At 41.5% G+C, this 14,198-nt stretch overlaps 1 protein-coding gene across 2 annotated transcripts in view; it reads left to right on the forward strand.

The window, feature by feature from the left end:
* The window catches only part of ZNF704 (zinc finger protein 704), a gene marked incomplete at its 5' end in the record, with an annotated part of 112,449 nt that overhangs the window by 77,759 nt on the left and 20,492 nt on the right, over positions 1–14,198 (forward strand). For both annotated transcript variants that reach the window (XM_082312378.1, XM_082312379.1), the window contains 3 exons: positions 1,740–1,840; positions 4,268–4,529; positions 9,564–9,668. In XM_082312378.1, the coding sequence (XP_082168504.1) occupies positions 1,740–1,840; positions 4,268–4,529; positions 9,564–9,668 (468 nt within the window). The remainder of the gene's footprint in view (positions 1–1,739; positions 1,841–4,267; positions 4,530–9,563; positions 9,669–14,198) is intronic.

The raw sequence follows: 14,198 nt of genomic DNA on the forward strand, positions 1-14,198 counted from the left end.
TTTGGTTACGTTAAAATGCATGCGTTTCTGCAGAGTCCTAGCATTGCCAATAAAGCTAAAAACACAGTGGAGCTAGGAGATCGGTTTTACCGTCAAACTGGAGATGGATGTTAAACCATTCTGTGTTCATAAAGATGCATATGGTGTTCATGATGTCATATCAGAATTCCTAAGGTGTAAATGAGAAGCGTGGTCTTCATCTTGTCGCCATGGTTGGTGGTTGGCTGTGGGTTTTTGAGCTGATGATAGTATTTAGTATTATATTATAAAAGTAAGAAATGTATCTATCAGAATTGCTAGATAGATTACATTTAATTTTAGGAAAAAAAGAGTTCTGTATCTATTTGAATGGTAGTAGTATTATCAGATCAAAAACTTATAGAGGGAATTTATGTGCAATTTATTGCAAAGTAGAAAGTTTTCATGCAAACAGTATGATCAGGTACCTCAAATCTTAAAGCCCTTAGCATCCGTACTTTCAAACAGGAGATGTTAGACTGCCAAGTAACTATGAGAATATGCTACTACAATCAACTTGTATTTTAAAAAGCCCATCAGCTGACATTTTTAAAAATTACATTCTAGTCATTGTCTTTCTAGCAAATGCTGAAACTTAGCATCTACTGGCATGCAGTTCCAAAGGGTCCAAATTGAAGAAAGCACCAAGTCAGCTTTTGTTCAAGACACAGCGAAGCATGTACTTAACTCTAAGTATATGCTTGTTCCCTTTTTTTTTTTAATCAAGCTTTATATGAATATACTCATTTAATCTTACATGTAACTAAAATTATAGGATAATAATACAGTATTTTGAAGCTCTTCCTCATGTTTTCTTTAATAATGTGTTCTGTAATAATAGAGAAAATGATTTTTTGATAAGCATAAATTATTTAGATCTTTTTTATTTAAAATGTATATAGTAGGTTTCATTTGGGGGTAAAATTAGCTTTTAAGAAAATCTATACAGTTCTGCAACATCTGTGTTGTTTGTTATGACATACTGTGCTTTAAATTAAGACTAGTTTTCTCCAGAATCTTCAAAATATTGAAGATTGGGCTGGTTATAGCCTTGTTGGCTGTGCTCTAAATCAATGATAACTCAGTTTAGGCCAATGAAGTTATACTGAAGAGTATAACGGGAATAGTAAAATGAGATTATACACATGTTCTTTTAAAAATGTTGAACATGGCCAGATGGCTTCTCATTCTCTTGTCCAAGTATGGGTCACAGCAGCTTCTGAATGAAATAAAAGCAGGTTTTGCCAGCTCATGGGTGAATATTGTCATTGCAGAAGCTACGGTTTTCTGGCACAGTGTTTTTTCTGTGTTGCAAAATTCATGAGCAGAAATATTCATAAGGGCTTGCTTTAGGAAGACCTTAATTTAAGAAGATGCCTTGCATTGAGAAGTCCTCATCAGTTGTTCTTTGAAAGGCTCCAAAGAAGTGTAGAAAGTTTTTATATCATCTACCTCCTTTAGCAGGGAGACAGAAACTGGAACTTGCGAATGAAAAAGCCATGCCAAAGAGTGGAGAGAGGTAAAGTTTTGGCACAGGCTGCTCCTGTGGCTTTTCTCTAGGATTCTGTTGAGTTCAGTAGGATGATACTGTTGACAGAGACTATTACATCATTACAGAGTTACAGGCTCTGAACCTTCACAGTGTTTTGTATCTGGTTTGGGTGGTTTGGTTTTCTTTCTATCTTTCATGCAACTAATGTTGCTTTACTCATCATTTCCAGAACTCCATGAAGGTGATGTTCAAATGCCTGTGGAAAAACTGTGGGAAGGTACTGAGCACAGCTGCAGGGATTCAGAAACACATACGGACCATTCACCTTGGGTAAGAGAGCAGTCTCTTCAGAAGTCTAAAGGATTTGGTATCGAAGGGTACCAGTCGCAGTTGGCCAGGGAGGTGAACTGGCTTGTCCTTGGCTTTTCTGTCTCAGATCCCTAGGTTTCTGAGAAAATTGCGGAGTAGTGCATCAAGGAGAACACGATCTTAATCCAACAGCGAGGCACTTTCTTTCCTGAACCTTTGTGAACTTTACTAGAAGGTCAAATACAACTCTAGGTCATACTGCACTTCCCTAATGGCAGCGCAGCTCAGTGGCATTTTCTTCGTATGTGCTATCTGCATGTCACGTCCAGGCTGATGCTGTGCAAAAGTCAGCAGGTTTCAGGGTCTTGCATGAATGCTTTCCAGCTTTGTTTCACACCAGATCAGGTGCTTGTGCTAGTTCTGAGTCGAATTAACTCCAAAAACGCCCCCCAAAACCTAAGAAACCTAAGAAAAAGGAACTGAACTGCAATTTCATGTGTATGTTACTTGGTCTAGAAGCAAAAGCAAATGAGTCTTGCATGACACAAGCTTGTTTCAGAGCTTTAGTTTGCAGCTGAAATCTCCTGTGCAATTTGTTGAGAGACCTAGCTGTCTCATATATAGTTACGGTGGGAACTCATGGTCTTCACCTGTTAGGTATGTGGAAATACATCTCTGTTGTGTAAGTGTGTGTTACCCAGTGCTTAAAAATTAAAGTGACCATGAGGTAGTAGTCTGGCGTGGAGCTCAGGAGAGTCTTGCAAAGGTCATAGTAATTGCCGTTGGGCTTAGGCTCTGAAGAGTGAAGCTATCAGAAACAGAGAAAATCTCTCTCAAAATGCAGTTACGAATGTTGCTTTCTCCTGTATATTATGGGGAAATCCTTTTTGTGGCACAGGAGAGGGAGAAGTAAACAGCAGAACTTCAAAGAATCACAGAATCGTTTAGTTTGGAAAAGACCCTTAAGATCATCGAGTCCAACCGTTAACCTAGCACTGCCAAGTCCACCACTAAACCATGTCCCTAAGCACCACATCTACACATCTTTTAAACGCCTCCAGGGGTGGGGACTCCGCCACTTCCCAGGGCAGCCTGTTCCAGTGCCCGATTACCCTTTCGGTGAAGAAATTTTTCCTAATACCCAATCTAAACCTCCCCTGGCGCAACTTGAGGCCATTTCTTCTTGTCCTATCGCTTGTTACTTGGGAGAAGAGACCGACCCCCACCTTGCTACAACCTCCTTTCAGGTAGTTGTAGAGAGCGATAAGGTCTCCCCTCAGCCTCTTCTTCTCCAGACTAAACAACCCCAGCTCCCTCAGCCGCTCCTCATAAGACTTGTGCTCTAGACCCTTCACTTGTGGTAGAGCCTTTCAAACGTGCTGAACCCATGCTCTCTCAACGAGTTCTATTGAGTAAGGTGGCGAGAGGACCACAGGTAGAGGTATATGGGAAAGCAGTCAGGAACTGGCTAGGGGCTGGTTTTGCAGTGCATGCCTGGAAAAGGAGAGGCCCAGCATTCAGCCCTGATATGGACATGCATGCAGGAGGACGCTTACGGCTCTCAGATTTCCCATGTGGAAGATCCAAGGAGAAAATAGGCATGTATGAGCTGTGGGTTTTGTCTGTATAGCATGTGGATTATGAATGTGCTAAAATAGTGGTTTGCTTGGGCCTTCAAGATAACATGTAGCCTACTGGGAACTACTGCTTCGACTGGGCTGCTTCGCTCCTAGCACTTGTGCTCAAACACGCAGCAGATAGTGCCAGGGGATGCAGGGGCACTTAAGCCTTTTACATCTCCTCCTTCAGTAAGTCTGCATCTGCAGAGTAGGACCAGAAAGTCCAGCACTAGCAAGCCAGCCCTTACGTGTCCTTTCTCTACCTGTGTTTGAGTGAGTTGCATGGTGAGACTGTTTTCTAGCAGCTTCTTCTGTTATGCCAAGGAATGTTACGGTGAACCATGGCCATAACTATATTTGGTTTAATTAAGTAACCTATGATAAGATTACATATTGTTTGCTATTACATTAGTGAAGTATATCTTGCCCTTGTTTGTTATCTTTACCCGTCCTTCTGTGGCTGCTCTGTCATTCCTGAAGTCAAAGTGCATTGAGATTCTTGTTAACTTCAACAGTTAGGAATGAGAAGCTGATATTTAAGCTGAAGCGTAGAAGTTAAACATCTACTCCAAGGTCAAAGAATTAGGCAAGAATAACACACAGAGAAAAAAAAAATCTAATTCATGATTCTTTTCCCTTCAGACTAGGTGATTTTCTTTTCCTCTCCCCTCCCCTGCAGCCAGAATACCGATAAAGTACGTAGGGTTGAAACTGGGAATATTAATTTATTGACAGTATGAATATATTTGCTCATGCATCTAGAACTTAAAATTTACCTTGGGGTTCTTGCTTTCATTAAATCAGTCCTTCATTCTTTGTCTTGATACAGACGTGTCGGAGAGTCTGACTACAGCGATGGAGAGGAGGATTTTTACTATACAGAAATCAGGCTCAACACGGACTCAGTAGCTGATGGCTTAAGCAGTCTTTCCCCAGTCTCTCCATCTTTAGCATCTCCTCCTTCCTTTCCCACCCAAGATGCAATCCGTCCTGAAACTTCCTGTGCCAAAACCGAGACTAAATTGATGACACCTCTGAGCCGCTCAGCTCCTACCAACCTCTACCTCGTACACACGGACCATGCTTACCAGGTAATGCTAGCGAGAGTGGACTCCATTGATTACACTAATGTCATTAATGTATAGACAAATGTCAGATCACAATGTTTGGGTTTTAAAAAGCCAAGTCTAGTTTTAATGGGTTGAAAAGTTTTCAGGGCAGCCCAAGGGGTTTGTCTCATTTAAATATAGATGTCCACTTCTGAACGAGTTGTTTGTTTGTTTGTGCTCCCACAATAGCCAGTGGGAGCCAGCATGCACAGAGGTGCATACTTCAGGTTGAGAAGAGTTGCTCTGTGTGTCCCATTGACTACATCAGTTATTTCTCCACTGACCATAAGGAAGACCCAAGGTGACGTGCTCAGATACGGTCTCCTGCATTGTAAAAATTCTCATTCAGTCAGCCAGCTCCCTCTCAGAGTCTTCATTTCAGCTCTGCTTGTACTGGATGTGTCTGTAGGCAAGTACCTAGGGGATGCCAGAAACAATTCATTTCCTTTATTTGTACAGTGTGAGATGTCAGTTTGCATATGTGAAGTAGAGCAGGAAGAAAGAAAGGTCATATTTGGTATCCTCCTGCTCTTAGAGGTAATGCTTTGCAAATGGCAGAAATCCAATCAGATCCAAAACTTGCTGTTCCAAAAACTTCCAACTAAGTTCAGACAGAAAGCATTAATTGTAAAAGTGCACTAAAATTTGACATGTTTTGGTCTGGATACCATATGAGAAAAGACGAATAGCAGCTTTGAAGTAGTGTGGTCCGTGACCTGCCTATGCACCAGAGAATTGAACTCTATTAAATTTATCAGATGCAATAACTTTCGTATACAGCATTGTACAGATGAAACCTTTGTTGTGCATCTGGAGCAGACCCACTAAAAGGGCAGAGGGAACCACACAGAATTCACAGGCTTGTTTTAGACTCTCGTGCCCGGTGGAAGGCATGGGTGGAAGCTTGGCATCGCCGGTGGGAGCTGCATTGGGTAGCACGCCAACCTGGGAGTTGATCAAGCTAGCTAGGAGAAAGACTTTCTTCTCAGTCTAGCTTAAGCCCTGTGCGTGAAGCACCAAGTGTAGGCTGCTGAGAAGTCTCACTTTATTTGGGATTTGCAGTTGTGACACTCTTCCCTGCAATTTGGAGACTCGCATGATCCTTTTTCATAAGCAGCCTTTGACTAAAGTACTTGCCTAGGGAAATCCTAGTTCAGATGTTTCAGCCACTTGAGTTAGATTTGATGCATTCCATGACAAGAGACTACAAGCGTCTGAGCCCCGTCTCCTTTTCAAGTTGCTCTGGTTTCAATACTTCATTTCATCGGCGAGGAGTGACACAGTCCACACCGTTCAAGGCATTCTTGTTGGAAGCAGGAGACGGGGTCCCTGCTCCAGCTCACGTTCAGGTTTTCCTTGCAAAGGAGGCAGCTTCTGCAGAGCAGGTCAGTGGCATTCTGTGCTGGGGTCCTTCTAGCCCAGCAAGGAGAGCACGCTCCGGGAGGCAAGGTGGAGATTCAGCTCTCACCAGCAAGAGGAGGAATTGAGCCCAACTTTCACTCATAGCATTTAAGCATTCTTGTGACTAATCTGTTGTATAAAAGAGAATAGAAGAGAAGGTGACGACAGCATCTTTAACACCACCTTATTTCCTGCAGTTTGCTTGCTGGAGTGAGCCATATACAGAATTTCAAAACTTTTTTTACTTCTGATAAAAATATTACCTGTATCAAAACTGAAACAAAGTATAGAATGGGAATGTAGTGATGAAGACAATCTCTCCTGTGAATGAGAGCATGAAAGTGGAAATCACTTCATTGGGAGTAGAGGCAAAATTCACAGCTCAAGGAACTCACGTAAGGGAGGCTGAATAATGTTCATTCCAGAATTCCTGTAAAAAAGGGAAAAAAATAGGGAACCCAAAGCTGGATCGCAGGAATCCTAAAGAGATCTGTTAATTGCCATTTCCCGTATGACTGGAAAATGGCAAATATAATACCTGTAGTAAGAAAGGTGTAAAGGTGAAGTGATCAGACAAGTCCTGACTCTCTTCTCTGACCTGTGCCTATGGATGAGGAAGGATTTAGAAGAATAATTGAAGAAATTGTGGAAAGTACAGAAAATGAGGTGAACTGCAGTGGAGGAACCCCAAAGAAAGATTATGCTACAACAGTCTGACATCTTCCTTGGACAAGGTAGCTTTGTAAACAACGAAGAGGCAGTACAGAAGAACAAATCCCTCTGGATTCCAGGAAAGCATTTGATCTTAAAACATATAGGCAGTATTTGTTAGGCTAGAGATTAAATTTAGCGTAGGAGAGAGAGCTGGGGAGTCAGGGAGAACAGCAATGAGTTATTTTGAAAGGGCTATTGAATGTTATTAGTGGAGTTGAATGAAAAGCTGTATTTGGGCCTGATCTTATTTTCATTAAATCATTTTGATACTAGACAAATACTGTAGTAAACATATAGATAACGAACTCAGGGGACATCAGCAGTACAGGAATGTATATATCATGCTTACATGACTGGGTGATCTTAAGAATGACAGGTTTTGGATATAATTTAATGGCAGAACATGCAAAGTCCTGCACCTTAGGAACTAATGAGATTTTTCTCCTATAAACTGGGGTAGTTAGCGAATTACATGAGGAGGAAACCCGTGTTCATTAGTCAAGCGCAGAATGACCGTGAGCCAACAACAATAGAGCTGTGAAGGAAAAAAAAAAAGTTGTCAGCTTTCTTGGGTAAGAAATACCTAGGAGAGAGGGATTTTTCATGCTGTTGTGCAAGACCCCTGGATAACTTCAACTGAGATCCTCAGTAGAGCTCTGGTCAACCAAGTGCAAGGATGCTGGGCTCCAATTAGAAGAGGCAGAAAGAAGGTGATCAGAGCGAAGAGGGAGGGCAGGGAGGGCACGGGGGGCCTCTCCAGCCCAGGGACTGACAGCTCGGGCAAAGCAGGGGCAAGCAGAGGGTGGGATTGCTGCCTGGGAAGAAAGAGAGAGACAAATATGAGAAGGGAAGAGGACGAGCACATGCTATTTCAGATATAAGGGCAATGTTGGCACAAATAAGTAATTATAAATTATCCATGAATATATTTTGATTGGAAATGAGATGGAGGTCTCTAAGCAAAGTGAGATTGGGGTATAGAAACTCTTCAGTTCGTTGTAATGTTATAGTTGCTTAGCTTATGGAAGAGATTGTCTAAAATGTTAGCCTGGAAAAGGTGACTGCGCTTGATGAGCAAAGATGCACGTCTGGGAAACACGCGAACAAGGTGATTGACTGTCTAAATCTGATCGTGTCTGAGTTATTTAGTTATTTAGGCACTGAGAAAAAAGAATTAGGCACAATAGTATTTTAGGCAACTGCAAGTTAGAGCAATTTTAAACTTCCCATACTTCACGTTTGATTATGAAACTAGTGCCTGTACCTGTTAAATGTAGCTACAGAGGAACTACAGGCAGGCTCTTTCAGCATCTCAGATTTCCCTTGCAGGTCTTGTTTGAATATGTGAGCAAGTCGCTGTGCCGGCCCCGGCTTTGAGCTGATATCCCGGTGGGATGCTGAGTGGAGGCAGTGCTGCCTCGCTGCCGACCCAGCCGCCTCCAGTTCGTTCTGGCAGGAGCGCCGTGGTCATTCACTCTTTCCCGTTTGAACAGGGTTGTGATGAAGCTGGTACCATCTGGAGTCGCCAAATTTTTCTTGATGCCTTTCAGTGAGGTTTGTGGAGTTTATGGAGCTCAGCGGACGTTTGCTCCGCATGTCTGTGTCGATTCTCTTGGAGCTGTCAGCAGGCTCGGCAGCCCGCAGAGCATAGCTGCCGTAGACAGAGGCATCCAGTGGTCTCGGTTTCTTTTCCTTGGAGAGACTCCAGGGGATTGCTTCAGCACTTGTTTACTCTGAAGATTATCTTTAATAGGGACTATCAGGTTGTAGTTTGTCATCACTCCTCTCTGCCTGGCAGCTCAGGGAAGCACTCTCTTCCCTGAAGCGGTGAGACTACTTCAGCAGCCTCAAACACAAACACTACTTAAATAAGTGTATTGTGTTATTGTCAGGCGCAGGCAACTGTAAGGCAGAAGTAAAAGCTCATTTTTAATAGCAAGTCCTTTGTAAGTTTAAACCAAGGAGCCTTTTTTTGTGGTGAAACCTTGAAATTCAAGAGTCAAAGGGAGCCTGTGTTCATGGTGGCTGCTCATGCTCCTGCTAGGCAGGGTAACTGCAAAGGTATGAATTTCCTGACTCTGTAAATTAAATGGGATTCGAAAAGGGGCAGGGGAGAATTCCTGAGGGCCCAGAGCCCAGTGAGAAAACAGGAGGGGAGGCACAAGATGGAAGATGCTCAATGGTCTGAGCTCAGATTATCAGGTATTGCACCCCAGAGCAGCACTGGGTATTACAGTCCAGATGGCAAGAATATAAGAGTTCAAGGGGCCCAGGGGTCCTTCAAATATTTGCTTTAACTTAGTCTTTTAAGAGCTGGTTTTTGAGTTCCAAGGATGATTTTCAGCTCCTTGTTTTTAATAGGAAAGACTGTTTTAATTGGGATGATTCTTAACAACATTTATCTGATAAATGAGAAATGGCCAACCCTTACTGTTGATCGTTAACCCTGTTGTCCAAGAAGCCACACCAACCGGTCTTCACTTGTTTCAGCCAGCTGCCATCAGTTTAAATATTGCCTTGTTTGTCGCTGTGGAACAGGTGATCATTTAATATTTTTTGCTGCTAGCTGGAGTTATTTTAAAAGTTATTTGTATATGATGTTTGATTTTGTGTGGTTTTTTATCAAATCTGGCTTTTAAGGGTTTTGCGTGGATTCTTGTGAGAGCTATTGTCCCTCTCTAAACAAGGTTTTAAATACAGTGATATATAAATATGTCCCCTCCTTCCTGGCTCATCCATGATTCTCCCTCTCATAAGGGTAAAATGCTTGTCACCATGCAGTTTTTTTCCACCTCTGAAGGTCTCTCGTAGATTTACAGTTTCAAGGAGTGAAAGATCCCTTGAAATGCTTTGGAAGAGGAATGGTTCTTCTTACTGGAATAATATTTTCTTTTCATGCAGGCCACTCCTCCGGTGAACATTCCAGGGTCAGCAAAATTCACTCCCAATGGCAGTAGCTTTAGCATCTCTTGGCAGTCGCCTCCAGTTACCTTCACCGGCATTCCAGTAAGTGAACGACACCAAAAAAAAAAAAAAAAGGAAAGAAAGAAAAAATAACAAGTTTTTTAGAACTTTTTGTTTTGTTTCACAGTGTCTCACAAGAGAAGTAAATTTGACATGACAGGTACTGAAAAGAAACAAATTAAATATATGCCTCAGTTTGCCAGCATGGCTGATTTTAACACTTTCGCCAGTCTCTTTAATTCAGTACAGTTACTTTTTTTTGCATACATGTCTACAAGCAGAGAATTGGATCTATAGTATATATTTTTTAAACTATATGCTTACAAAAGAACATTCTGTTAGGTGCAGAGCCTGCCACTATATGCTCCTTTTTGTGCCACTAGGAGATTTCTTACCAAACTGCATGGAAAATCAGCGAGGTGATGGTTATGCTAACAAACAGGCTAATTGGATTCAAGCAGTAGAGCTGTTACCTAAATGAACTCTGAAGATGAGGCATGTTTGAAAGGCAACTTAAAGAAACAATAAGATGAAAGGCAAAGTCTGATTCTGGTAGGCTACATATATGTAGCCCTTATTGATATCAGAAAATTCCGTACTTTTATACAGAAAATATATTCAATACATACTGCATTTTTATATTAATACATGTTGCAGTTTGACACATTTTTAATGAAGATGTATTAGATGTAAAGTCAACTCTGACCCTTTCTTCAAAAAAGCTAGTGTACAAGGCCTTATTTCATGAACAGGACAGCAGAAATGGGATGTTTGTGTAAACATGGACTTCCAGTAGTCCTAAATGTAACGCAATGTAGGTGTGGATACTGTAGGGGGAGTTAAAAACCTTTATGAAGAGTTCAGTGGGATTAGGCTTCTAGTGCCTATCATGGTGAATACTAAAAGTAAATGTAAATCACTATTTATGAGTAGTGGAAAATCTTCTGTATAATAAATAGAAATAAATATTAATGTAATGTATCCTGATTTTTATTGGAAAGCATTTTTCAGTATAAATTGATATTCTCTAATCATAAACCTTTCTGATATCATAATATTTCATTTAATATTACACTTCATGAATTTATGAATTTTTAAAGTGTGTTATATAAGGCACATCATTGCTCATCCAAAGAACCATATAGCTTTTTTTCTCCTGGCAGTGAATATTAGACATGGCGATAAGAGAGACTATTTCTCTCCCTTCTCTTCATCAAGTGACTCTCCAAAGCTTCTTACTGTCAACCTTTGGCAAATCTTGGAGAATTTCTGCAGAGGCTGTGGCATCCTGCAGGGCTGATAAAAAATGAAAGTGGCTGAATCAATTACACTGCACTCTCCCAATGAATATTTATTAAATTCCATCAAGGAACAACTAACAGTGAAAGACATCATGCTGGCAGCAATTTGAACAAGAGTGCCTTGACAGAGCGTGCTATCCGTACAGTTCCTCGAGAATTTGATTTCCCAACAATGGGGTTGATACAGAGTAATTATGAAACTGGCTCCTTTTGTGGTGTAGCAGAAATTGGTGCCAGGAGTGTTGGGAATCTAAAAATGCAATTAGCCACATTGTAAATCAGACGCTTAAGAGGACAGGATTAGACACGTATGCGTTGAGTTTACTTGTTCGAGCAACAACGTTGATCTGTGGCTGTAGAGTTGAGAGTTCTCAAAAGAATTTAAGAAATGCCAAATCATTTTCTGAGAAGTATATGGAGATGCCAATGATTTAAGTACAATTTAAAAATAATCCCAATACAAAAACCTGGGGAAGCAGTGATGATGGCGGAATTATAACCCCCTCAGGGAACCATATAAACTGCATTTATACCTCTGTCTAACAACATTTATAAGGCTGTTTAGCCAAAAAAAGAAAAAAAAGAAAAAAAACCTTCTAGGTTTGCACACATTTGACTATTCTGTCATCAGTGAGATCATTTATGAATTACAAAGGCTTGCCTGCAGTGGAAAATTACGTGCAGTGAGTGAGGATGCAAATGCAAAGTGATATTAAATAACTGTATATTAAATGAAAGTTTCATTTCTCTGGTTTCAAAATAAATTAGATATTGCCTTGTAAAAACAGGGCTCTGTCAATTCCCACCCTTACACTGAGTGTAACTACTGCAGAAAAGCTATAGTATAGGGGACTTTCTGCTTCTCTTCTGAGGTTTATTTAAGCCCAGACTATGTGACAGAGCCAACATACTACAAACTCATGCAATTGTGTACGTACATGGTCCCTGACATTAGATGCACATCTGTAGCACCCAAAGGAACTTCAGAGAGTTAAGTCCAAACCATTACCTTTTGCCTGACCCTTAATATTTATTCAAGCAGTTTTCTGAAATGGCTTTGGGATACTTTTTTGGCCTGGACAAACCGCTGCGCAGCAAAGGATTAGGTACAGATTTGCAAAAGTGCGTAGGTCTACACATTTCTTCATGTTACTAGTGATGTTGGAATGGGGCCATTCTGTCCTTGACCCCTTAGAGGGATAGTTGTCTTCTGTGGGGTTTTGACACCTACCTTAGGTGTTACCCCATTCATTCCTGTGGACATTGAGTTTCAATGACACTGAGCACTCGCTGCTTTCTGTCCTGGGAACTTAGGTGTTCGGACAGACATCATAAATTGCATTTAGTCCTCACTTTTGGGTAGTCTTCAGCAGAGCAGCACCGAAAGGCCTTTGTGAATGTGAGTGTGCTTATCAGCAAGTACCTGAGCACCTCAGAGCAAGCCATACGTACAGCTGGATCAGTCGGGGTTCAGTATGCAGCTGCTTTAGGCTCATGGGTATTCACAGCATCTACCCATAGACATTTATCTAGAAGTCTTGTAGCTATAAATGAAGAGAATTAGGGGAACCTCCAAAGCCCTTATACTTTGTGCTCTGAATCGTGTAAGTTAGATTCCCAAGGCAGATGGGAAATACACTTTTTCGTACCATTTTCCCAAGATAACTTTGCAGGTGCACGAGAAGGTTGAGAGTTGGCACAGCTAAGAGTCGCTGGTAGGTGTGATTCTCTGCATAGAGCAGAAAGGACAAGTTCATGTTTGCTCTACCACCTGAGACTGAACAAGGAGAAAAAATCAGGCACAGCATGGGGATATATGAGGAGGACGAATGAAATGATGCAAGTGGTTCTAGTGGGATGAGCAGCGGTGAAGTCTGTATCTCTTGGTACTGGAGGACTTAACATAATGACCATACGGTTCCACTTTTAGTAACGTAGGATGAAAGTCTTCTGGAACGCCAGCGTGATCTCTGCTGTGTGATGTTGATTCTTACCTGCCTGCTCGTAAGATCCAAAAAGGTTAAACAGAAGTTTGATAATCTGATGTTTACAGATCACAAATCTTCTCTGTAACCACAGTTTCCCCCAGGAGCTGTAACTGGAAACTCCAGGTCCTCCCTTCTAACAAACGCTATCATTTCACATTAATTGTCTGCATAGACAACACTTCAAACGTGAAAAGCCTCCGCGGGCAAGGATTGCCTTCTCACGCCCTCCTCTTGATCTGCGCTCAGTGTCGCCTACAGAGGAGTACAGCTAACTGGTATTGTTTAGACCTGCTGCAAAGCGTATCCAAATACACTTAAAGCTCAGCTTTAAGAGAGAGACCCTCTCTGGAGAATGTGAGGGAAGACGCAGTCTGCACGCTGCAGTTACTGCTCAAGCCTGTTCTGCGTTTGGAAGCAAGCAGAATAATTGCTTATAACACAGGAGGCCATCAAAGTACTTTTCTGTTCAATGATAACCAAGGAATATGTTGAGTATCGGTTAGGAGTGGTAGATATCCAAATTTTCTGGCTTTTAAAATGTTTAAGAACCCGAGCAGAATTGACTGGGGATCTCTGGTTGCTGGTAATGACTGAAAAACCATGCAGTGTGTGGTAAGTGCCAAAGACTAGAAAAGTGTTATTGCTTTGCATTTTATCTTTAGTGTTTCAATCACTCTTAGGTAAAACAAGACAAGTGGTTGATAAAAGATAGGAAAAAAGGTGAATCAGCATGATCTTATGTGGCAGGATTTGCCAAACAAACCTCATAAGAGTCTTTAAGGATATGACAGGTTTGGTGGATAAAGGCAACTGAACATGTCTAACGTATATTTCAAAGAGCAGCAGGTTTCTTAACTAAAAATACGGAGTGCCAACACAGCACATATTAAGCAAATTAAGATCTGTCTGTTAGACCTCAAGTAGCAGCAGTTAACTGGGAATCTTTACTGAGCCAGTGTCACCTCCATACGAGGACTGGTGCTTTTCAGCATTTGCACCATTAATTTGGAAATAAAAATACGAAGTTACTGCTGATGATCCATTTTCCGGATGGCCGAGAGACTTGACAAAAAGACAGGATAATCATGTATCATTGCATACTCCATTTGTGAAGTGGGGCCCTTTGCAGACCCAGTGTCCTTTAATTGTGCAAAATGCAGGGTTGTATTGATGAAACAAGGGGATTTGGATAATCCCTGGCATCTCAGGAGAGCACTGACTTTGAAAGTAAAGACTGCAAAAGATCTAGGACATGCAGACGGCAAGCTGCCCTCAGTATCGAG

Source organism: Platalea leucorodia (assembly GCF_965183815.1).
Source record: "Platalea leucorodia genome assembly, chromosome: 1".
In the NCBI taxonomy this organism is placed as follows: Eukaryota; Metazoa; Chordata; class Aves; order Pelecaniformes; family Threskiornithidae; genus Platalea; species Platalea leucorodia.